This window comes from Triturus cristatus, chromosome 2_1 (assembly GCF_964204655.1).
Source record: "Triturus cristatus chromosome 2_1, aTriCri1.1, whole genome shotgun sequence".
NCBI lineage: Eukaryota > Metazoa > Chordata > Amphibia > Caudata > Salamandridae > Triturus > Triturus cristatus.
Genome location: NC_140581.1, coordinates 612,503,834 through 612,526,457, shown reverse-complemented (window position 1 = coordinate 612,526,457; position 22,624 = coordinate 612,503,834). Strand labels below are relative to the sequence as shown.

The 22,624-nt window shown below is 48.3% G+C and overlaps 1 protein-coding gene across 3 annotated transcripts in view; it reads left to right on the top strand.

The window, feature by feature from the left end:
- Positions 1 to 22,624, top strand: part of CHD1 (chromodomain helicase DNA binding protein 1) — a 1,484,343-nt gene that overhangs the window by 1,206,601 nt on the left and 255,118 nt on the right. For all 3 annotated transcript variants that reach the window (XM_085632544.1, XM_085632543.1, XM_085632545.1), the window contains one exon: positions 15,520 to 15,660. In XM_085632544.1, the coding sequence (XP_085488670.1) occupies positions 15,520 to 15,660 (141 nt within the window). The remainder of the gene's footprint in view (positions 1 to 15,519; positions 15,661 to 22,624) is intronic.

The window sequence follows — 22,624 nt, the reverse complement described above, 5'->3', positions numbered from 1 at the left end:
ACCACATTTCTAAAAAAAAAAGGATTGGCTAATCTACTAAATCGTAGCACAAACATCATGTGTTGCACAGCTGGTGTCATGAGAGGCACCATCTGTGCATTGTGGTTTATGGTGGTCATTTTGCATTCCAAGCCTGCTCGGACTGTGAGATTCTGCTGGGCTCTACTCCTTTTAGATGCTAAAGAAAGTCTTTGCAACAGCCCAATTAGCTTAAGTTCTTTTTTTTCTATTTACTGACACATTAACATGACAGTGATATCAGTTAACCGTGCAGACTGTACATGAGTCCTTCAACCTGGCCCATGCCATCAAGAACAATAATTATTGAAAGCAGGCAAGTTTTCATAGGTAAGTTCCAACACTTTTAGCGTCATTTGACGTTACGTCTTTCTATTCTCCTGCATCATCCAGCATGAGTTAGTTGAGGGAAACATCTGTTACAATGCAGGCATTACATCATTGTGCCTTTACAACACAGTCAGCACCACGACTGTGAAATTACCACAAGTTCTATTAGGACAACTTGCTTTAGGGAATGCAGTGTTGGACTGGTGTTGGATTTTATGTACAGTACCTTCCCTCTTGATACACTGACTAGAGTTGGAATAGTAATTTAAACTATTCCGAAGTCCAGTGCTTCCATAAAGCAAGTTGTTGTAATGACTTGCTGTTAGAATCCGGGTTCTCTGGTTGGCACAGGTAGGTACTTGTGGCAAGCAGGGAACCTTTCCTCTAGTCAGGGTAAGGGAATACACTCCTAAAATAACCCCTGCTCACCCTCTAGGTAGCTTGGCGCGAGCAGACAAGGCTTCTCTCAGAGCGTTATAGGTTAAGCATTTGTGAACACATACAGTAACCAAGTGACAACACTACAGATGGACACCACACAGGTTTTTATATTAAAAATAAGGATTCTTTTATAGAGTTACCACAAGACCATTAAATGACAAAAATACACAATACTGTTACTTTAGATGGTAGACGTTTGCTTAGTTCTCTTAAGTTCTTAAGTGCGACACTTTAAGTCAATGTACCTTAGATGCGACACGCAGGGCAACGAAAGTGTTGCAACGATGCTGATGCGATGAAGTTTTTGGTGCAAAGAAATAAAGACGTGAAGATCTTCCAGATGCGTTATGCTTTTCCGATGTTGCGAGAAGGCTCGACTCGATGCGTCAGCTACAGCGGCGTCACCCCTTTAAGCGATGTGACGACATAGGCCTTGGCAGCGGCACTCTTCTCCAACGTTTGCGAGACGCTTCCGCTCGATGTGATGCTGCAGCGGCGTCACCCCTTTACGCGATGCGATGACAGCAGCTCCGACGGCGTCACGCTTCTCCGTGGATGCGTGGTGCTTTTCTGGATGCGGTGCAATGCGACAACTACGATGGCTGCGATGGCGACACGCTTCCTCCTCGATGCGAGACTCTTCTCTTGATGCGGTGCAATGCGTCAGCTACGATGGCTGCGAAGGCAACACGCTTCTTCGGTGTTGCGAGACACTTCCGGAATGATGCGAGACGCTTCCGCTCGATGCGATACTGCAGCGGCGACACCCTTTGCGAGATGCGCCGGCAACAGCTCCGACGGCGGCACGCTTCTCCTCCTCGAGTCGCGCTTCCAGCTCCTTGCGACACGCAGTCCCTCAGAAGGCCCAACAACAGCAGCAGACACTTCCAAAAGACTCTGGGGAGCTGGGGATGAAGTTCACTGGTCCTGGGACTTTGTTCAGGGGGCAAGCTCAGTTCAAGCCCTTGGAGATCTTTTAAGCACAAGTTGAAATAAAGTCTTTGTAGTCTTTCCTCCTCTCCTTTCAGCAGCAAGGCAACCACTGCAGGCCAATCCCCCAGGTCGGGAACAGTACTCCTCCTTACAGCTTTCCCAGTTCCTTCTCCTCAGGCAGAGGTTCTTCTTGCCAAGCAGGATCTAATTTCTTGGGAGTAGGGTCCCAATACTTATACCCCTAATTCCTTTGTTCCTCTGGGGTAGAGGGGCCTTTGCCCAGTCCAAACCAGTTCTTGAGCACTTTGTTGACATGACTCTGCCTTTCTATTCAGGGTGCAGGGCAGAGACATCAGCTGCTCCACATGAGGTGGAGCCAGTATTGTGGTGGCAGAGCACAGCCCTATTCAGAGTCCAGGTGCACTCCTCCCACCCATCTGGATGTCAATCTCTCCATTCACCACCAGGCTACCTAGCCCTGCCCCTCTGGGTTTCCCCAGCCCTGTCACTCCCACACACCAGACAGGCAGATACACATTATAGCAGAGGCGGGCTGAAATGGTTAGGCAAGCAAATACCAACTTTCTAAAAGTGGTATTTGCAAACACAGAATATTAAAATAAACCTCACTAAAAGATGTATTTTATTATTCTGAGTTCAGGCATACTAAACTCGATTTTCTACCATGTTCCCTGGGTCTGTTAGGATCATAGGATGTAACAATTCTAACAGCCCATTCTGGCCTATGGAGAACAGGTAGCCTTACAATAGTGAAAAACGAAAATGGCTGTAATTCACTATTGGGACATGCCACACACACAGGGCTTGTCCTACCTTATGCTTACAATCCACCCTGCCCTTGGGCCTACCATAGGGGTGACTAACATGAAGTTAAGGGAAGGTTTAGGGACTGGAAAGTGGGTGCACTTGCCCAGTCAGCATGACAGTACCAGACTGCACGCAGGTTCTGCAATAGCAGACCTTGGACACATTTTACTAGACCGCTTCTGTGGGTGGCACAACCAGTGCTGGTGCTGCAAGCCCACCAGCAGCATTTGTATTTACAAGCCCTGGGCACTCCTGGTGCACTTTACTGGGGTCTGACAGTAAACCAAATAAGCCAATCATGGAATCCAACCAACATATATATTTTTTACATAGGGAGCACTTGCACTGTGGCACTGGTTGGCAGTGGCACAGTGCTCTGAGCCGCCAACACCATAAAAACACATGAGGCACAGCGACAAAAAGTGGAAGGGAGACTCACGCCAAGGTGCCAAGTCTAACACTTGCGTTGTAATGGAACTCGTGGTAACCACACAGTCATGGTATTGACTGCGTTGTTAAGCCATGCGTGGTATTAAGTGCTATTCTTTGAGGGAAGCAAGAGACCCAGGATAATATGCTGCGTGCCTTAACACCTAGGTAGTCCAAAAGGCGAGATCTATTGGCTATGCCTATGCTTGTTTTATATAACCATCACCCACTCTAATAGTGGCATGCTTTATCATCAGGTTCACCCTGACTCCTAAAGGTCAGGGTGGGCTCGACCATGTTCCTGGGAGCTCTTATGAAGATAGTTAAATAAGGGGCGTAACTTTAAACATAATAATTCCTCATCCACTCCCATGGTATCCCCTTATGAGTGGGGTGAATGGGGAAGATTAAAACCTATTTTACGTTACAGGTTTTAAGGATATATTGGTCCCATGACCCTAAATCACCAACATGTTTCAGCCCTATACCACTGGTTTGAGAGGCCCTGGGACTTCGTCAGGTTGGCCTCATACTCCTAATCCTCCCACAAAGACGTATTTAACAAATGTATGTGCAGCATGCAATTACACTCAAAGCATGCCTTTGCAATGGTCATAGGACCAATATATCCTCAAAACCTCTAACAACTCATTGTTGCTTATGGACATACCCTTTAATGGCTCCCGTTCCTTAAGAAACAAGGCAGACTCGGTGCTGGAGCGCTTCAAGGATAGGAGAACTACATCCAAGTCCTCACATCTTTCCATAGCCCCTTGCCAACCCCAGTCCACATTCAGCTGCGTCTTTACCAGCCCAGCCACCATGGTGCGCATGCTTCCCAGCCACTGCGTGGGTCCAACAGTCAGGTGGGGCAGTACACAACTCCTCCAGCAGCTGCAACCTCCAAACCTAGTTAGTTTGCCCTCTTACCATGGGAGGCAGGATACGCCATCACCTGCCCCTCTGGACGTCTACAACATCAGACCGCTAGGTTCTTCAGATTGTCCGAAGGGGCTACTCCCTCCCCTCCATGACTACTCCTCGACCCATGCCACCCAATTGTGACAGGCTGACTGAGGACTATCTCTTTGCCCCTCCAGAAAGTGACAGCTCTCTTGGTCAAGAGAGCCATAGAGAGAGTGCCGACGCCAGAAGTACGTCCTGGTTGTTATTCTCGCTACTTTCTGGTATCTAAGGACAGAGGCCTTCGTCCTGTCCTAGACCTGCGCCCTTTCAACATCTTAATCAAAAATGAGAAATATAAAATATGCCTGCTCAGATTCTGTCAGCCCTGGACCGGTGAGACTGAAACATACTTGTGGACTTGAAGGATGATTGTTTCTGTGTTCTCTTCCTGCTTGCCCATAGGCGTTTCCTGCAGTTCACTGTGAGACATGAGGATTTTCAGTTTGCCTGCCTTCATTTCGGCATTACCAGCTTCCCTCGGGTGTTCACCAATGGGATGGCAGTGATTGCAACTCATCTGCGGAGATCAGTGGTGACACTCTTTCCCTATATTGCTGACTGGCTGTTGAACGCTGGCTTGCCCCAGACTATTGTCTCCCACCTCCAGACTTCGGCGGACCTTCTGCACTCGCTGGAGTTCACTAACACTGCTGAATTCACACTGACTACCGCTCAGATGCCCCTTTTCATCGGAGCCGTTCTGGACATGCTTTTTCGGGCCTATTCTCCCGAACTGCGAGTCCAGAATATTCAGGCTATGATACTGATGTTTCAGCCTCTATCCTTGATTTCGGTGAGGCGGACTCTCATGCTGCTGGGCCGCATGGCCTCCTGCATCTTGCTTTTTATACATGCCCGCTGGCATATGCCGGCTCTGCAGTGGGACTTAAAGTCCCAGTGGGTGTAGCATCCGGGCAATCTCCGACATGGTCCAGATCTCCGAGGGAACTGAAAAACATCTTCAGTGGTGGTTAATGAGCGGTGATTGGGTCAGCGGCAGACCCCTCTCCCTTCCCCAACCAAATCTGACAGTGGTGACAGATGCAGTACTCCTGGAATGGGGCCTCTGTTCTCTAGCAGAATCCAGACTCCACATCATTCTACTTGAGCTCCAGGTGATCCGGCTGGCTTTAAAATTATTTCTGCCCTCTATCAAGGGAAGACTAGTGCAGGTGTTCGGACAACACCACCTTCATGTGGTACTGCAACAAACGGGACAGGGTTGGGTTGTGGACCGTCTGTCAAGAGGCCGTGCATCTGTGGATATGGCTGGGCTTATTCCTGGTGGTTCAACACTTGAAGGGCTCTCTGAATACCAGGACCGACAAACTCAGCCGACGATGCCTAGTGGATCATGAATAGGGTCCCCATCCGGAGTTGGTGCAAGGTCTCTCTCTGCTGTGGTGAGAGCCTTGGTTAGATCTGTTCTCGACTGCTGAGAACACGCAATGTCAGCAGTTCTGCACACTGGAGTTTCCAAGGAGTCTCCCCCTTGGAAACGCTTTTAGTCTTGAGTGGAGCTCAGGCCTCCTGTGCGCCTTTCCGCCCATACCACCCCTGCCCAGAGTTCTCAAGAAGATTAGGAACGACAGGTCCCTATTCATCCTTGTCGCTCCAGACTGGGCTTGGAGAGTGTGGTACCCCAAGCTGTTGAGCATAGCCATCCGTCCTCCGATCAGGCTGCCTCTTCGGGAGCATCTTTTGTCGTAGCAGCAGGGGTGGGTTCTCTACCAAAACCTTTCAACAAGCCACCTTCATGCGTGGAGATTGAGCGGCGACAGTTGATAGCTTTCGACCATCTTCCCAAACTCTGCACTATTATCTTGTCAGCCAGGTGTCCATCCATCAAGACAGTATAAAGTTGCTGTTAAGGCAAGTTTGTCGCACGGTGTGCAAAAAACAGATTGGCCCTCTCGTTATCCTTTCTCTTTCCCAGCAGGGCTCTGCTCTGGACACCCTAAAGGGCTATCTGTCTGCCATCTCAGTCTTTCTGCTCTTGTCTGATCAGCCACCCCTCTTTAAATCCCATGTTGTGAATAGGCTCTTGAATGGTTTGCAACACATATTTTCACTTTTGCCCTTGATCATGCCTCATTGGGACCGTAATCCGATCTTAAACTTCCTGATATGCACTCCTGTGAGCCTTTGCACAATTATTTTCTCAGGCTCTTTACCATCAAGACGTCCTTCCAGGCAGATGTTATTGCAACCAGGATGTTCAGTGAGCTACAGGCTTTGTCATCCAACCCTCAGTACCTGAATATCTAGCCAGACAAGCTGGTTAATTGCACTATAGCTTCCTTTTTGCCGAAAGTTGTCACTCCCTTTCATATAGGGCAGTCTATCACCGTTCCTACTTTATATGCTCTGCCTCATCCCTCCAAGGAAAAGGAGCGACTTCACCGCTTGGACCCAAAAAGAGCATGGTCGTTCTACCTTGACCGCACAAAAGAGTTCTGAGTGAACGTCAATTCTTCATGAGGTATGTTGCAGTAAAGAAGGTAAAGGCCGTGCAGAAGCAGACCATCTCTAGATGAATCATGCTCTGCATTAAAATCTGCTTCGCTCTGGTCAAAATGCAACCCCATGAAGGCTTGTGTGCTCATTCTTCCAGACCTAAGGCTGCATACACTTCAGTGGGATGTGGAGTTTGTGTCCTGAACTTCTGCCTGGCAGCAACATGGGCGTCTCTGCACATGTTTACCAAGCACTACTGCTTGGATTGTCAGGTCCTAAGGCAAGGGCATTTTGTCAGTTCGGTCAGCATGACGTCTTAGTGTGAAACGGTTTTGCAGACTCCCCTCTAGGGAGGTATTGATTGGGTATCTATTCTAAGGTAAGGAATTTGTGGATAGAAGTCTCTTGTCCGATAAACAAGTTTTTTACTTTTGGAAACGCTTTATCTGGTAGAGGCTCTATCTAGCATTCGACACCTTATCGACACACCCATCACTCCTGCTAACAGATTTCTAGGGACATGGGTTTCCCCTATAAGGGCCCTAGTTTTCCACACCTGTGGTTGATTTTCTTTCTGGCTCAGTGCTTCTGGTGTGGAAATATTTTTAGGTTTCAAAACTCCACACTTGGAAACTTTTTGGAGAAAAAGTGTCAACGTATTCCTATGGGAGGAAAACCGGTTAACGGTTCACATGTAAGTAAACGGCTGTAGCAGTTAAGGTTCTGGGGTTAGACTCAGGGGTCCCCCAGGGTCAGTGATGCACTGTTGTTGCACCCTCAGCGGCACTAGGGCGGCAGGGTGCAGAGTGTTGAGGCCCAATGTTATCCTATGGGGGATAGGGGGCCTCCGGTTGGTGGCTGCTGGCAAGCAAGCCACTGGGCTGTGGGACCTAAGCTCCTAGGATTAAGGTCAGGGCAAATGGGGAAACAAAATAGCACAAAAGGTGCACCCTCAGCGGCACTGGGGCGGCCGGGTGCAGAGTGCTGTTTCGACGTCGGGCGCCATGTTGATTTCTATGGAGAACCTCTGGTTTGAAAAAGCACTGCAGGCAGGGAGACGAAGGACTTCTGGGTGCGACCACCACTTGGAGTGGTAAGTTGGGAAGTTAAGAGTTGATTAGGAACCGTTGGTTTGAGCACACAAGGCCGTGGGGCGTCAGGTGCAGGGGTGCCTTTTGGGGTCGGATCTTCTTACCAGCTCCTTGTCGCGTTTAGGGGGGCCTTCTGGATTTAGGCTGTAGGTGTCGGCTGGAGGCTTGAGGCAGGTCAGGGGTCGCCTAATCTTAGTTCAGGAACGCCGGGGTGACCTCCTCGTGGTGTTTTTCCACTCGAGGTCATGCCGGGTTCGGCGGGTGCTAAGTGGGCTGTATTCGCGGTCTCTGGCTGGCACCAGAAGCAGCATTTTAAACTCGTCCGGTGTTCACGGGAGAAACAGTCTGGGAAGTGAAGGCAGGCAGGTCCTCCAGGGCTTGTAAGGTTGCTGGCTGCTGGACACGCAGGGATTTCGCAGGTTCAAAGGGGTGACAGGCCTGTAGGGCTGGGGAAAAGTCAGTCGGCGTCGTCCTCTTGTTAGCTCTGCACGGCTCTTCGTCCTTCTTTTCTTCTTGTAGGTAGGCTGGATCTGAGGAAGGAAGGTTCAGGGTGCCCCTTAAATACTAAATGTAGGGGTGTTACAGGTAGATAAAGGGCAGGGACCAATGGGTCCCTTCCGTGGAGTGGGTACACCCCCTATTCTGCCACTCGCCAGCTGCCTGTCCCTGGTTGGCTGGGTCCCCCCATCCTCAAGATGATGGGGACTTGAGTTTGTGCTTCACCGCGCCTCCCCCACCTGAGGGGTGGAGTTGGCAGAGGTGGGCACGCCTCTATTTCGCACTTGTTTTTCCCACCGGTTTTCCCGCCCAAAGTGGGGGGTAGAACCAGTGGGGACCAGTTGCTGAAAGCAGCAAATGGTCTGGAGAGGCTCACAAAGGCGGCATGCCTTTGAAGCTTCTCCTTAATGAACTCTTCCCATCCTGGGGGAGGAGGCTTTGCACCTCGTCCCAGGATGTGCATTGTTTCAGGCCCCCGAGAGCAGCAGCTCTTGACCCAGCGGTCCAGAAACATGTCTGGTGGTGGCAGCCTAGGCAGCCTGTCAGGGTACAGGGCCTCTGAGGGTGGCACAATAAGTGCTGCAGCACTTAGAGGCCTTCTCTGGTCACAGTGCCCTGGGTACCTGTGGTACCATTTACTAGGGGCTGACATGTGGCCAGAGATGCCAATTGTGTTTAGGCTTCAATGCAGTTTTAGGGAAGGAACATAGGCACTGGGTACCTGATTAGCAGGAGCCCAGGGCACACTCATTCAAAGAACAAAAGCAATTCAGCAAAAAGTAGGGGCATACCATGCAAGAAAGAGGGCACTTTCTCACACCATATAGAGAATTCCAAGCAATATCCGGTCCATTAGGTTAAGGGAAAATGTCTATGTGCCAGTTCTAATTAAATAGGTCTTCCTCCTGTCGGTTTAGCCCGTTTTTCATTGTGTCCACTTTCAGAATCCATCTTAATTCTTCTTTATTAAGTAAATGTTCCATATTCCTTCCTTTTTCAGGTTATCTGAGGACACTGATCACTTGCCATTGGATATCATTTTCTCCGTGGCCCTCGATTAAGAAAGCTCTACTAAAGGAGCAGTGAGGACCTCACAGTGGCTACTGCTATGGTGTTGACCAATTCGATCACACATTTTTGTGGGGTTTGTCCAATCTAAAGTTTACTTCATGGATATATTATTGGATACATCACATTTGAAGTATTGCTGTTGAAAAACCTTTTAAGGGGTCCCACAATGTTATGTACAATTGTTTTGGATTGTATAGAAAAAGGGCCTAAACTACAACTGCTGCATTTGAAATGCCTAATGGCTGGGGGTAGGCTCCAGTGTTCCACCAGTGTTCCGGGTGATTTCGCTGATGTCATGGCAGCCTGGACAAGGTGATTCTTGAGATTTAATGCTGCAATTGAATTTGTCACAAGTAGGCAAAGGTCTACTTTAGAAGTTGCCTCTTTAGCTGATCAAGGTATCCTGTGCCTTTTAATGGTAGCACACACTGTCCTCACAAACAGCCTTCTGCCCTCTGGGGAGACGTGTGGATGACTCCCAGGAAAGAGCACAATAGAAGCCTGTGTGGGCAAGATGTGTTACCTCTCCCTGGCTGAAAGCCTCATTGTTGTTAGCTCAAATGCAAACTTCAAAGGATAAGCCGCCTGTGAAGTACAAATAATCAGCACATGTGGGAGGGGCTGCTCTATTGTCAGGGTAGACAGGCTGGCAGTAGGGACAGAGAGGGGAAGCCAGTTGCCAAAAAGGATTTCCCGTGAGCATATACCCCAAAGGTAGCCACACCCCAGAGTTGTGACCTATTGAACTTTAGAGACTGAGAGGGGTTCTGCTATCTTGAGACTAGGCCAATAGTGCACTCTGGGATAGTCCGATGCCGCACATGGCAGGAAGTGGTCATCAGAAGGGAGGGAACCTAGTAGCCCATTGGCTACTGCCCGCTTCCTACTCTGAGTAAATTGTCTGAGCATAAAAAGGGCTCACCTGAAAGCCAGATCTCAACAGACTAAAGAAGAGGACCAAAGAAGAACTGCCCGGCTCCACCAAGGAGCCGGCGAAGAGAGGCTGCACTGGCATGAACTGCACCTTCTAAACCTGTTGGCTAGCAAAGGAGAAGGGACACAGTGCCTGCTGTGTCCTGCTTGTGGAGAAGTTGTTACAGAGTCCAGCTCAAGCAAGAGAGTCCAAGGATTATTGGCGGACCTATTCGCAGCACAGGGCCACAGCAGCAGAATAAGAGTTCTGGGGTGAGTTGGTTGCCCAGATCTTCTTATCACCACTTGTTTGCTCTGTGCAGAACCAAGGACCCGGAGTCTTCTGAACCTGGGAGAGTCGTCAGAGACCTGGACCGCCTCAACGAGCCCGTGGACCGTGGAGTAGCCTTAGGAAGATCCCTTTACTCCAGTATTGGAACTTTCATAGATTCCCATAGCTTGTATCATTCCCTGTCGTTGGAATGGGAGTCTCGGTAAATAGAAAAATAACATAGCAGTATATACAAAAGAGAAAGAAAGGCCTAGGCCTAATCTCATTTTGTAGCATATCCACCTCTTTTTGTAAAAGAGACCAAACTAAAGCAACAACCAATCAGATTAGCCTCACCCCATAGAACCCCTCACTGAGAGAGCCTCAGATTTTCTACCGCACGTTCGGCTTAAGGAGTCTCCACTGAGCTCTGCTCGGATTTCTCTTCAACTTCTGGATTTTTCATCTTTCACTGCTATTTCTCTTCGGGGTGTCAGACAAGGAGAAAAAAGCTTTATTTAAAGCTTGTGCCACTTGTTCAAATAAAAGGCTTTATGTGGAAGACAAGCATAAAGATTGCATTTATTGCTTGTACCCTGACCACAAGGCCACGGACTGTAAGATATGCCGGACCTTTTCATCAAAGACCCTTAAGACCGCGAGGGACGTTTACTAACCTGGCTACAAAAGCTAAAGTCACGAAAAGAGACTGTATCCAGTGACAGCGATGAGACCTCCTCTGCAACATCTTCGAGGAGATCCCAAAAAAGGGGTAGGTCTTCTACTTCAACTTCAGCTGACCTCCCTAATAAGGCCTTGCAAAAGACCTCTTATAGGTCTGACAGACGCAGTCCCTTAAAATCTCCTCACTGAGGTGCAAAGGAGAGGGAAGGACTGGTTTCTGAGGTATTTTCTACTCAAAAGACGAGCAAGGGGCCTTCTATTTCCCCTCCACCATCTGGGAAACAAAAGCTGTTCAAAAAACCGCTTCAGTACCTCCAGAGGGGAAAACTGAGAAAAATATCAGTCCATCGACGACGACCGCTTCAGGTATGTCGACGACGACATCAAAGATTCACCTGACATTGGTTCCCGCTCCGACGCTACAGGTGATGCCTGTGAGAAGTTGGCCTGATGTATGATGTCACTAGTTCTAGTGTACACCTTATATCAGTCCAAACAACCCTTATGGTGATTGGTTGTAAAGTCAACCTTATAGACCAGCTATCCTAGTGGTAGCATGGACAAGAGCAGTTTTAGGCTAAACTCTGAATGGCATGTGAAGCCAGCTGTGATACCATATATAATCCCTTGAATACCAAATGAAAGGACAGCACAACAGATATATATATAAAATAAAGTGTATTTATTCTAGTCAAACCCTCAGCACTCTTTGAGATTCGAGGTAAGTACAACACAGTCTTATTTGAGCATACATTATGGCACACAGGTAAGTAATACAGTTAGGCCCTAGGGGCCACGCAAACCATATACTAAAGAAGTGGTATAAGGACCACTGTCACGGAAATAGGATAGGCCTAGGCCTAGGGAATCGCTGGGGCTACACTACACTACCAACAGTTAGGAAGTGGGAGGCCCACGGGATTCAGGTGCAGAGTGGAAACACTCACGCGTAATGCTTTTAATAGATAGAAATAGTACAGTTCTGAAATGAGCAGTTTTAGGACACTTCTGGAGCAACTAGAAAGTCGAGACTCGGAAACTAGACCCTAGGATAGTCACTACCCACGTGAGCACCGAAGTACCCAAGTTACCTGCCCACAGGCTGCGGGTGCATAGGTGTGAACTTGCGTCGTGTTTTGTCGTGGACTTCTATGGATGCCTGAAGGAAAGTTGCTGACAGGCAGTCAGTGCAGAGTGTCCGGTGGATCCCAAGGCCGGGATCAAGAAGGAAGGGTACCTGCAAGCAGAAGGGACAGAGTCAAGGTCACTAGCCAGTGACCACATGGAACCAGGAAGGAACCAGGCGATGTCGTGTAGATTGCAGGTGAAGGGTGAAGCTTGTCGCTGCAGCCACGGGTACCAGGAGACGTCGAGGACGACCAGGACCAGTAGGCGAGCTGTCCCACGAAGGCTCTTGCTGTCGGCGGCGTCGAAGTCGAACTAGGACTCACCAAGCCTTGGCAAGCGGAACCCACGAAGAACGGAGGACTTGCTTCTGGTGCAGACCAGGAAGGTCTGGGGTGCTTCTCTTTTGCAAAGAAGCGGGAGCCAGTCTGGAGGAGCCAAACCAGCAGTGATGATTTCAAGGTGTGTCGTCACAAAGGCCGCTAGCCAACGGGCAAGCAACCGGACAGACGCGGCAAGCAGGAAAATGCAGAAGGGCCTCACGCAGGACTCGTGGAGTGTGGGGGGCTGATCTTCGGTGCAGATGGTGCTTGGGGTTGGGGCTTCTCAATTCCCGGTGCACAACTTCGAGGGTACCTCAGAAGCTGCGCTGGAAGATACTCGCCACTTTTCCCAGGTAGCCGGTCCCACGTCTCTCGTCGCCTCCACGGATCTCAGCTCGACTGTGGATGTGGATCAGGGTCGGAGAAGTCTGGAAGTCAAGGCTCTGGTCGGGCTCTGCAGTCGGTCCCTCGTAGAACTTCAGCAAAGCAAAGGGTAAGTCTCTTGATGGTGCCTGTTTGCACAGGGTAGCCACTCCTTGGCCACAAGGGAGATTCTTCAGTCTTCTTCTTTCGTCGAATGTCGAAGGTCCAGAGTTTCTGTTCAAGTTGCAGGTTCAGGATAATCTAATCTCCCGGGGCCCAGCTACCACTCTTATCCAAATCTGGGGGGCTGGGTTGCCTGCTAGGTCACGCCTTATGGGTGGGACCTGGGAGGGGGGTGGTTACACCCCCTTCCCTTTGTCCAGCTTCGCGCCAGCACTGGGGCTGGTGTGCCCCAGCACCGGTTTGAACTGGACTATGCATGGGACACCTTGTGTGCCCCAGGCAGTGTCTCGTTTCATTCATCCCTCCCTGCCCCAATACACTAAGGCCTGTCTGAGGTGGTGCTCGCACCTCCCAAGGCAGGAAACCTATTGTCCAAGCCTCCCTTGCCGGGATCACTCCCAGCAGCAGGAGGTCAGACTTGTGTCGTGGCAGCAGCATCCATTTTGTGATGCTGGGGCTCTGGTTAACTTTAACCGGGTAAGTAGGTTACAACATGTCCTCTCCCTCTAGAAGGGAGGGATAATATCCTCATCCCCAGAAATGGGATGGGGGTATTATTCCAAAGTGTTAGACACCTTACACGACAAGTTTTGATACAGCCAAACCATAGTTACCATAACCGTTTAAGAATATAAGGCACTTTAAGCGTATATGTTGGCTATATCATAGAACAGCTATAAGGACATGGTTCCGAAAGCTGCAGACAGGCTCAGCTCATGCTAGAGCACCATCTCACTTGTTACCAAGCACTCTGCCTCCAGGATTGTTAAGGCCTGCCATAGGAGTGGCTGATAGGTACACATGTGTCTATATGTAAGATAGGTATAGGAATACTACACCTAAGCAAGGAGTGATTACACGACCTTGCCCCAGCTGAGTGATCAGCCAGTTGTGTCATAATGGAAGGCCAGGCCAGGGGTGGCATAATACATGCTGCAGCCCCTGGTAGGCCTAGGGTACACCTATGCCCTGGGTACCTAAGGTACACTGTACAGGGGCCAATAAGGTGATCCTATCCAAATGGGTTATGCACCTAAAGTACATAGTATCAATTTAGAGAGAGAACAGCAGGGCTGTGGGTCTGATTAGCAGGCCCACAGCCACATCTAAGTCGAAAACCAGTAAAGCAAAAAGTGGGGGTGAACATAGAAAGCAGACCCTACTCTCCTACACAGGGTGGGTTATGCTAATATTTATTTCATATAATGTGCATTGTTGCTAACTGCTAACTACTCTGAAACAAGCTATGGGAATCTATGAAAGTTCCAATTCTGGAGTAAGAAAACAAGTTTCTTACCTGTAACTTTGGTTCTCCATAGATTCCCATGCGCCCACCCACCTCCCCTGGGAAAGCTCAGCCTTCAGAAAATTTGGTAACTCTGTTACACAACGGCTACGAAAATCTGAGGCTCTCTCAGTGAGGTTCTATGGGGTGAGGCTAATCTGATTGGTTGTTGCTTTAGTTTGGTCTCTTTTACAAAAAGAGGTGTATATGCTACAAAATGAGATGAGGCCTAAGCCTTTCTTTCTCTTTTGTATATACTGCTATGTTATTTTTCTATTTAGCAAGACTCCCATTCCGATGATGGGGAATGGTACAAGCTATGGGAATCTATGAAAGTTACCAATACTGGAGAACCAAAGTTACAGGTAAGTAACTTGTTTTCTTCGACTGCATTACATCCACAGAATTCCTGAGCATCTTCAGCATCCTGTATCCCTTGCATCAAGACCACTTCCATAGTACTCTATGGCAAAAAGATAAAAGTACCTGGAACTGACTGAAGACTGCTTCTTCCTCCTAGGTAACAGTTTTTAGGCCCCTCTAGTCCCCCCTGTCGGAGTCATTGCCTGAAATAACTTTGTGACCGCATTTATACTTGCTGAAGTTTTTCTTGAGAAAGTTTTAAATTTGTTGAATTTCCAATTCTTGTTTGCGGTTAAATGAAAAAGTACATATTTACTATACCTTGTAATTGCTATATCCCCGGAATCCTCTAGTGGATCATTTTAATTTTAGTGTTTAAAAATAGTTTATTTGTATAAATTGGTGTCAGATATCATGAGATTCTCTGTTATTTCTCCAGCAATTTTTTTGGTACTTTTGAAATGTTTTACTCTTGTTTCTTTGTGTAAGTTTGACTGCTCAGAGCCACAGCTACCCAAGGTTGAGATAAAGGTTTGACAAACAAAACCTACTGGTCCTATAGGGTTCGGTAAGTGTATTTCACAGTGAACTCACACATCCACACCATAAATACACCTTATTTCCTCACAAGTGTGAATTGCACTTTTCTTCATTATTAGAGCTACGAAAACAGTTTATTTATGTGTAGCCTCATCAGATGCCCCATGATGCAAAGACTGAGACAGCTTTACTTAATGTGAACGAAATTCAAATTCATATTTAAAAACATTCAATGGGAGATGTGATAGTGTAGATAAAATACTAAACAACCACACAATTTCATTACAAGTAAATAAAATGGTTAGAGCTTTTTTAGGAGTAAAACCATTTTTGAACTTTTTTTCAATTTTGGCTAAAGTTAATTATTTTTTGTCTCCTCCCCTATACTGCCATACCTGTTATCAATAGCTAAGTGACATTAAACAAGAAAACAAAGAAAAAACAAAAAGAACCATCCTTGCCGAAACACCTGTTCATATCACAGCCAGTAGCGATCCCGTTCCTATCTCCGAAGAATCGGAAGAACTTGACCAGAAAACTTTCAGTGTTGTAAGTAGTGCTGTAGATTCATTGTTTTCTTTTATTGACTGTGGTCTTTTTTTGTTTCAGTGTGTACAGCAGTAAATTGTTTAGCATACATTTCTGTATAATTATTTTCGAACATCTAAGTCGTTTTTTTGGGTTTTCAGTTTAACCCTAAACTGCTAGCGGTTTTATATATTTACTTAAATAAATCAGCCACCCACCTTTTATTTTAGCAGTCTGGCACCTGTCTGCGGTTCCTTGCTGGATCATGTTAATAACTATTTCTATACCATGGCATTTTAATAGTTATTTTTTCCCCAGAAACCATATTTAGAAGTATTCCCCATGCTCCTTGAAACGTTTATTTAAGCTATAGTGATTTTTTACATTTTACAAAATATCAGTAACCACTTTAGGAATGATGTAGGCTGTGGATCTTTCACATAGGTCGATCACTATGCAGGCCATGAGATCTGGATCCTTCCATCTTACTCAAACTATGCAGTGGTGAGCCATTTTTCTTTGGCCTGTGCGTGGTTTTCAGAAGAGTTACCTGTATTTCAAAGTGAACTAAAATGATGAGGGTTGTAGTACCACGGCAAACCGTGTTTGGGATGGAGAATTTAAGTAATATGCATCAGGTTGGAAGTCTAGAATGTGAGGAGGGCCCTTCCTTAGGTACCTTACAAAGAGAAAATAGGTGTACTTCAAGGAGGACAGGGGAAAGGGTGGGAGGAAATTTTATGTTAGGAATTTGAGAACTAGACCTGGCAGGGAGCCAGAGAAGTATTACAAAGGGAGGTTTGAATTCATATCTTACAATGATTACTTATCTTTCTATTACTCCTGGTAGGACTTTTGTTAGTATGCCTTTCTGATCGACTTATAACAAGATACCTCACTTTTTGAATATTCCCTAGGCGTCCGACTGTATGCGAAAGCTTTTTTGAAGTACCTCTGCATGCAATAAATTTGTGCGCCTGAGGTGGCTCCACACACATGTCGTTCCACTCCAGAAATGACGTGTGGAGCCTATAAAGGCACCACTGCTGAGAGCTAATGTCAGTTCCTTCCCCCAACCCCACCCCCACACCCTTCTCCCCCCCACCACTCTACAGTGATGTGGAGCTTCTGCGCATTTCTCTATATGTGGATGTTTTTTCTCCAAAATACACTGTGTCCAAGGGATGTCACACCTCCATGTCGAAGGCCCGATCCCACTCCAAAAGTTGACAGAGCTGCTCCAGAGGCCAGTCAGTGTGACCAACAAGATCAGAAGAAACGGTTAGCTTGGCAATAAAAGCAGTCTCCAGTTCAGTTTAGGTGTCAGTGCTCCCTTGCCATTGACTTCTTTGTTGTCGTCCTGATGCAAGGGATACAGGAAGTTGAAGATGCTGTGAGGTCGGGGGTCTTCCTGGGGCTACTCCTTGGTCCAGGTGGGACGACTTTGGCCATAGGGGTCGACATCCCTCAAAGTCTTCTTTGGTTCAGCAGAAGTCCAGTCACCACTGGATTACTGGTCACCAGACACAAAAAACAGTGGTTATTCAGTATTGGGGTATCTTTCGTAGATTCACATGCCAGAGTCATTCCCCGCCGTAGAGATGGGAGTCCCACGGTATAATAATCAAGTCGTATTCAAATAATGCCATAGGCTATAATGGCCCTGAGCCATGTTCTATATAGCCTATCTATGTCCTTTTTTTATTTTTTTTAAAAAAAGGACTAAATGTTGAATGCAGCCAGTCAGCTGCTAGCACGCTCTAGAACCTTCCCAGCAGAGGCAGTTTCCCTCAGATTTTCACCGCACGTCGTGTGTGAAGGGAGTCTCCCTGAGTTCTACTCAGCTTTCTAACCTTCCGTTTTTTGCTTCAAAATTTCTACTCATCATTACTGATAAGAAAGGACTCTTTAGGCCCTGCAAGACCTGTGGCAAGAAGAGAGTTCATGTTGATGATCCTAAGAAGGGCTGCATTTTCAGCCTCCATCCAGCCCATGAGGTCAAACAGTGCAAAATCTGTTGCACTTTCTCTTCTAAGACCTTAAGAGATGGAGAAGGGAGGCTGCTTCTGTGGTTACAGTCCACTAAGCACCACAAGGCATTGGAGGAGGACAGTGATGGTTCACCTAGCCCTCATAAAAGAGCAAGGTCTGACGAGAAAGACTCTGGGGAGGGCAGGAAACACCTTAAACCCTCTCCAGAAAGCAAATGCTCAAGAAAGGCGATACATTCTAAAGTCTCCTCTGAGCCTTCTTCTTCTGTTTCCAATCCCCCTATGAGGAAAGAAAAGAAGCAACACAGAGCCTCTTTATCTGATCCTGGAAAGAACAGGTTTGAAAAATCACCATCGATGATGTCACTGTCGATGACAGCCCCTGGGTCATCGACGACTGCAAGTTATACTATTACGTCGTCGGCCCAGTCGACATCAAGCACGATGACGACCATGGCCCTCTCCAGACCCATACTATCGACGAAGATATCGACGACACCCTCATCATTGTCTGCCCTGTCTTTGCAGTCGGTGAGAATTACAGTGACGAAGCCGTTGAAGATACCACTTCTGTCGCTGACGACAACACGGCAGGTTAGTCGGCGACAATATTGACAAGACCATCGACGGCGACACCATCGATGACTATACCGTCGACGATGATTCCGTTGACGACAACAGGATTTTCAACGGCTGTAGCCAGAAACCCGTCGACGGTGGCGATGATTAGGGAGACGAAGAAATATTTTCATCCGGAAATGTCAGCTTATAGTAAAATCTCCCCTTTGCCTCCGTCGCACCTTTTGGACCTTCAGGAGTCTGATGAGGATGAAGAGGATGGTATGTACGGAGTAGCACATAGTCCTTCGGAGTTGCATGTGAAGTGCCAGGATTTTGACGATGACTACGAGGACAAGCAATACTACCAACCATTTCTGGCTCCTCTCCGTCATTTTCAGCATTACGAATATCGAGAACATCGCCCTAGAGAGATGGCTCATCTGCCGCCAACCATAATTCAAGATCTTCAAGCTATACTAGCAGATTACAAGCGAAGATTTCCAGCTCAAGATGTTCCCAAGGAACTACCGGCGACGCAAATCCTTGAGAAACCAAGTTCACCAGCAACACCTATAGTGCCACAAGAGGCTGATCCGGTCGACCCTTCCTCTTCGGACGAAGAGCGGAAGAAGGCGAAATCCCAGATCCAGCTGCTGACCCTTGGGAGGACTACATTATTCCTACTCCTTCACCTCCATCACACCATCCAGCGGATTCCCCACCAGAAGACATAGGGGGTTTCCACAACTTAATGGAGAGGGCTTCTAATAGATTCCATTTCCCCATGGAAATCAAAAGTACAGACTGCTTCCTGTATGACTTTAAAGAGGAGGTTAGAAATTCAATGCACACAATTCCAGTTATTGACTACATTTGGCAAGAGGGTGTAAAGATAATAATGACCCCGGCAACAATACCACCGGTGCTTTCTCGCATAGAGAAAAAGTACAGAGCCCCAGAAAATGACCCTTCTTGTCTGAGAGGCCATCCGAAATCGGATTCTGTTATTTCACAGGTAGCACAAATGTGATCCAAGAACCGAGCCACCCCGATTTCCACTCCTCCGGACACAGAAGGGCGTAAGCTTGACAATATGGGAAAGCTTTTCTCCACCATGACTGCGACTGCTATTAAGGCGGCCAATGCTTTGACTATCATCGGACGCTATGATAGACAAATTTGGTCTGATATAGCTTCTCTACTAGACATTATTCCTGAGGACAGAAAGCAGGAAGCCAGAAAGATCCTCATAGAAGGAGGATGGGCAGCCTCAGAGACAATTGATTGCGCTATGGACATAGCCAACACTGGGTTCCACCAACTGGCAGAGGCGGCTGTATTAAGACGCCAAGGGTGGTTAAAAGCAAATACTTCTGATGGATACATCTGCCTGTGGATTCCTCACCTTATGAATATCCCCTGCGCCAGCTTTCCTCTGAAACTTTTTCTCCTAGCTCTCCACGCCGACGAGGTAGTCACAATGCCATGGCTCCGCACGCGGCTCCGCGTGACGTCACTGGAGCCATAAGAGTGCCATTTCGGCGTGATGACGTCAGTTCCCTTTTTTCCGCGCTGTCGACGCGAACGTTTTTTTCTGCGACTCTCCTCACTTTTGTCTGGATACATTGTAATTTTTATTGTATCTCTCTCTGTTTTGGCATATCGGCCCGAGAAAGTCGGGCTTTAAGCCCTGTAAAGAATGCGGGGGTCACATGTCAATTACTGACCCTCATGAGGACTGTCTTTGGTGATGGTCGTCTGACCACGACGTCGAGGGCTGTTCTTCTTGCAGGAAGATTAACCCGAAGGCTCTAAAGGAACGGGAGGCCAAACTATATATGGCTAAGGCAAGAAAAGAAAAAAGGGGTCGTAAAAGGTTGAAATCAAGATCATTGACGTCGCATGACTCCAAGAGAAAACATAAGAAGAAGAAGAGGCAAGCATCTTGGCGCCGTTTGTCGAAGGCTGTGGCTTCGAGGTCGCCTTCTCCAGCCCATCGATGTCTAGTAAAGGACTTTGTCTCTCCTTCTCCTTCAGTTTCTCCTCAGGTGACTCCGGTTCATTCTCCATCTTACAAAGGATCTCCGGAGCGTTCACTGACACCGAGATTTTCACCGACTCCAGAGGGTGTGTCGAATCTGGCTGATGCTGAGGTTCCTTCGGCTCATGTGGCTCCGCCTGTGACTCCAGCGGCTCTGACTCCAGAGGTGCCTCGTTCGCATCCTGAACCGGCTCAGTACCCACAGTTTCCTGCGCCAGGTTCGGATCCATCACATGTTTTAAATGCGATGTATGGCTTTTTCGCCAAGGCCTCGTACCCCTCTGGAGCACTTTCGGGTCCGATGGGTCCTATGGCTTTTACTTTGGGTGTGCCTCATCAGTATCCTCAGGCCCCCTTTGTACCATTTATTCCGACGACACCGTCCTGCCAATTTCCGGCTCGGAGGATGTCGACGCCGTTTCGGCAATCCCCGGGTCCATCCTATGAAACTTCTCTGATTCGATCGGCGCCGGTTGCTACAGCGGATCCTTCTTCGACGCCGCATGTGGCACCGCCAAGGCCGCATCCGTAGGTGCGCTCAAGGAAAGAAGCGCAGAGGTTGTTATAGGAGGAACGGTACCAGGCTGAGAAGATGGAGGAACGGGAAGTTTATGATACGAAAGATTTGTTTGAGGGCTTGTGTGAGGCAAGTGGACTTGATACTTCCCCAGAGTGGGATTTTGCTTCTCAGAAGGCTTCCCTCTCGAAATAAGTTGCACCTTATTATATTGTGATAAGGAAGGCTGCTGAAATTTTGAATTTGCAGCTTCCTATGGCTGAATATCCGCCTAACTTACAGAGGTGCATCATTCTCCTTCCTCTGTGGTTCAGCCTCTTTTACCTTTCAACAAAGCATTGACTGAGCCAATCCTTGATGTATGGAGGAACCCACTTTTCTGCTCCTGCGGTATCAAGGTCGGTGTCCAGAAGATATAGACCTGCTCCAGGGGATCCAGTGTTCCTTTCATCCCACCCTTCTTCTGAGAGCTTGGTGGTACAGGCTTCTTGTTCCAAGCAGTCCTCAGGTGCTTTTCCGCAGGCTCCTGCTGACCGGGATTACAAGAGGTTGGAACAATTAGCGAAGAAGGTCTGTTCAAGGCATATGAGCTGCATATTACACACTTTTGCATAGATCGCCATCTGGTGTTGGGCCCGAATGTTTGCAGTTTGTTTTTCCTCTTGGAAAGTCTTTGGAAGTCACAAGGTCGGTGACTCCTCCCTTGGATCGTATTGCGCATGGGCTTCGGCTCCATCCTCAGATTGTTTTTTTCTGCCATCGGGCTCGGATGTAATACTTCGCGCTCCGGTTCCGAACATTTCCAGTTCGACGATCGAAGCGGAATCCTCGCTCATCGCGGTATTGTTCACATCCAGATCTCCTCAATAACCTTCTCTTCGACACATCTTCGATTCCAGACGTCGACGGCGGCCTTCGGGCCTATCCAAGCTCCGGTCCCGGCTGATGGAAAGAACTCCATTCAAGAAGTGCCCTCGATGTGGGTCCAAATTTCCCCACACCGATCTTCATGAGGTGTGCAACCTCTGCCTCTCCCCTGAACACGAGGCGTGAGACTGTCCCGCCTGCAAGTCTTTCAGATCGAAAAAGACTATTCGAGATCGAAGGGCCAGACGAAACATGGCGCACTCCTCGACCTCCGTTCCAGTCGACATCTTCGGGGACGACGTTGAAGCTCCGGGACAGCAGCACACCGAAGAGGACCTCGTCAGTGCTTCCGAAGCAGACTACTTGGATGTGGAGGACATCACCCCGGCGCAGAGGGTCATGAGTACTATACCCCCTCCCACACCCGTGCCGACACCCAAAAAGGCTTTGGTCACGCCTTCGCCTCCGGGCCTAGGCAAGACTAGAGACACTGCTTCAAACACCCCACCTTCGGGCCCAGTGAAGAAGCCAAATAAGCCTTCCGGCGGCTCTGGCTCGAGCCAGCCTTCCCGCGGTGCCGAGAAACACACTTCGGCACCGAAAAAGAGACCGGCCTCTACCTCAACACCGAGCTCCGCACCGAAGCACTCTGGTTCGAAACCCAGCCGTTTGGTACCGACCAAACCCCATAAGGCCCTCAGCACCGACACTTCCGCGCCGAAGCCCACCTCGGCGCCAACCAAGAAATCGGAGGTTCCCAAAAAGCACGGCACGGACAAGCCTAAAACGTCATCGGCGCCGACGGAACAAACATTGTCACAGGAACTGTTTACACCGGATCCCTTGCAAAAGACACTTACCAAGGATCCAAAAACTGGACATTTGGCACTCTCTTCTAAAAAGAGACATTTGGACAAACCGGCTCCGCCTCCACCTCCAAAGAGGAAAGACTCTGCTACCTCCCCTTTCAGAATACCTTCCCCACCTCCTCCACCCCCACCCCATCGC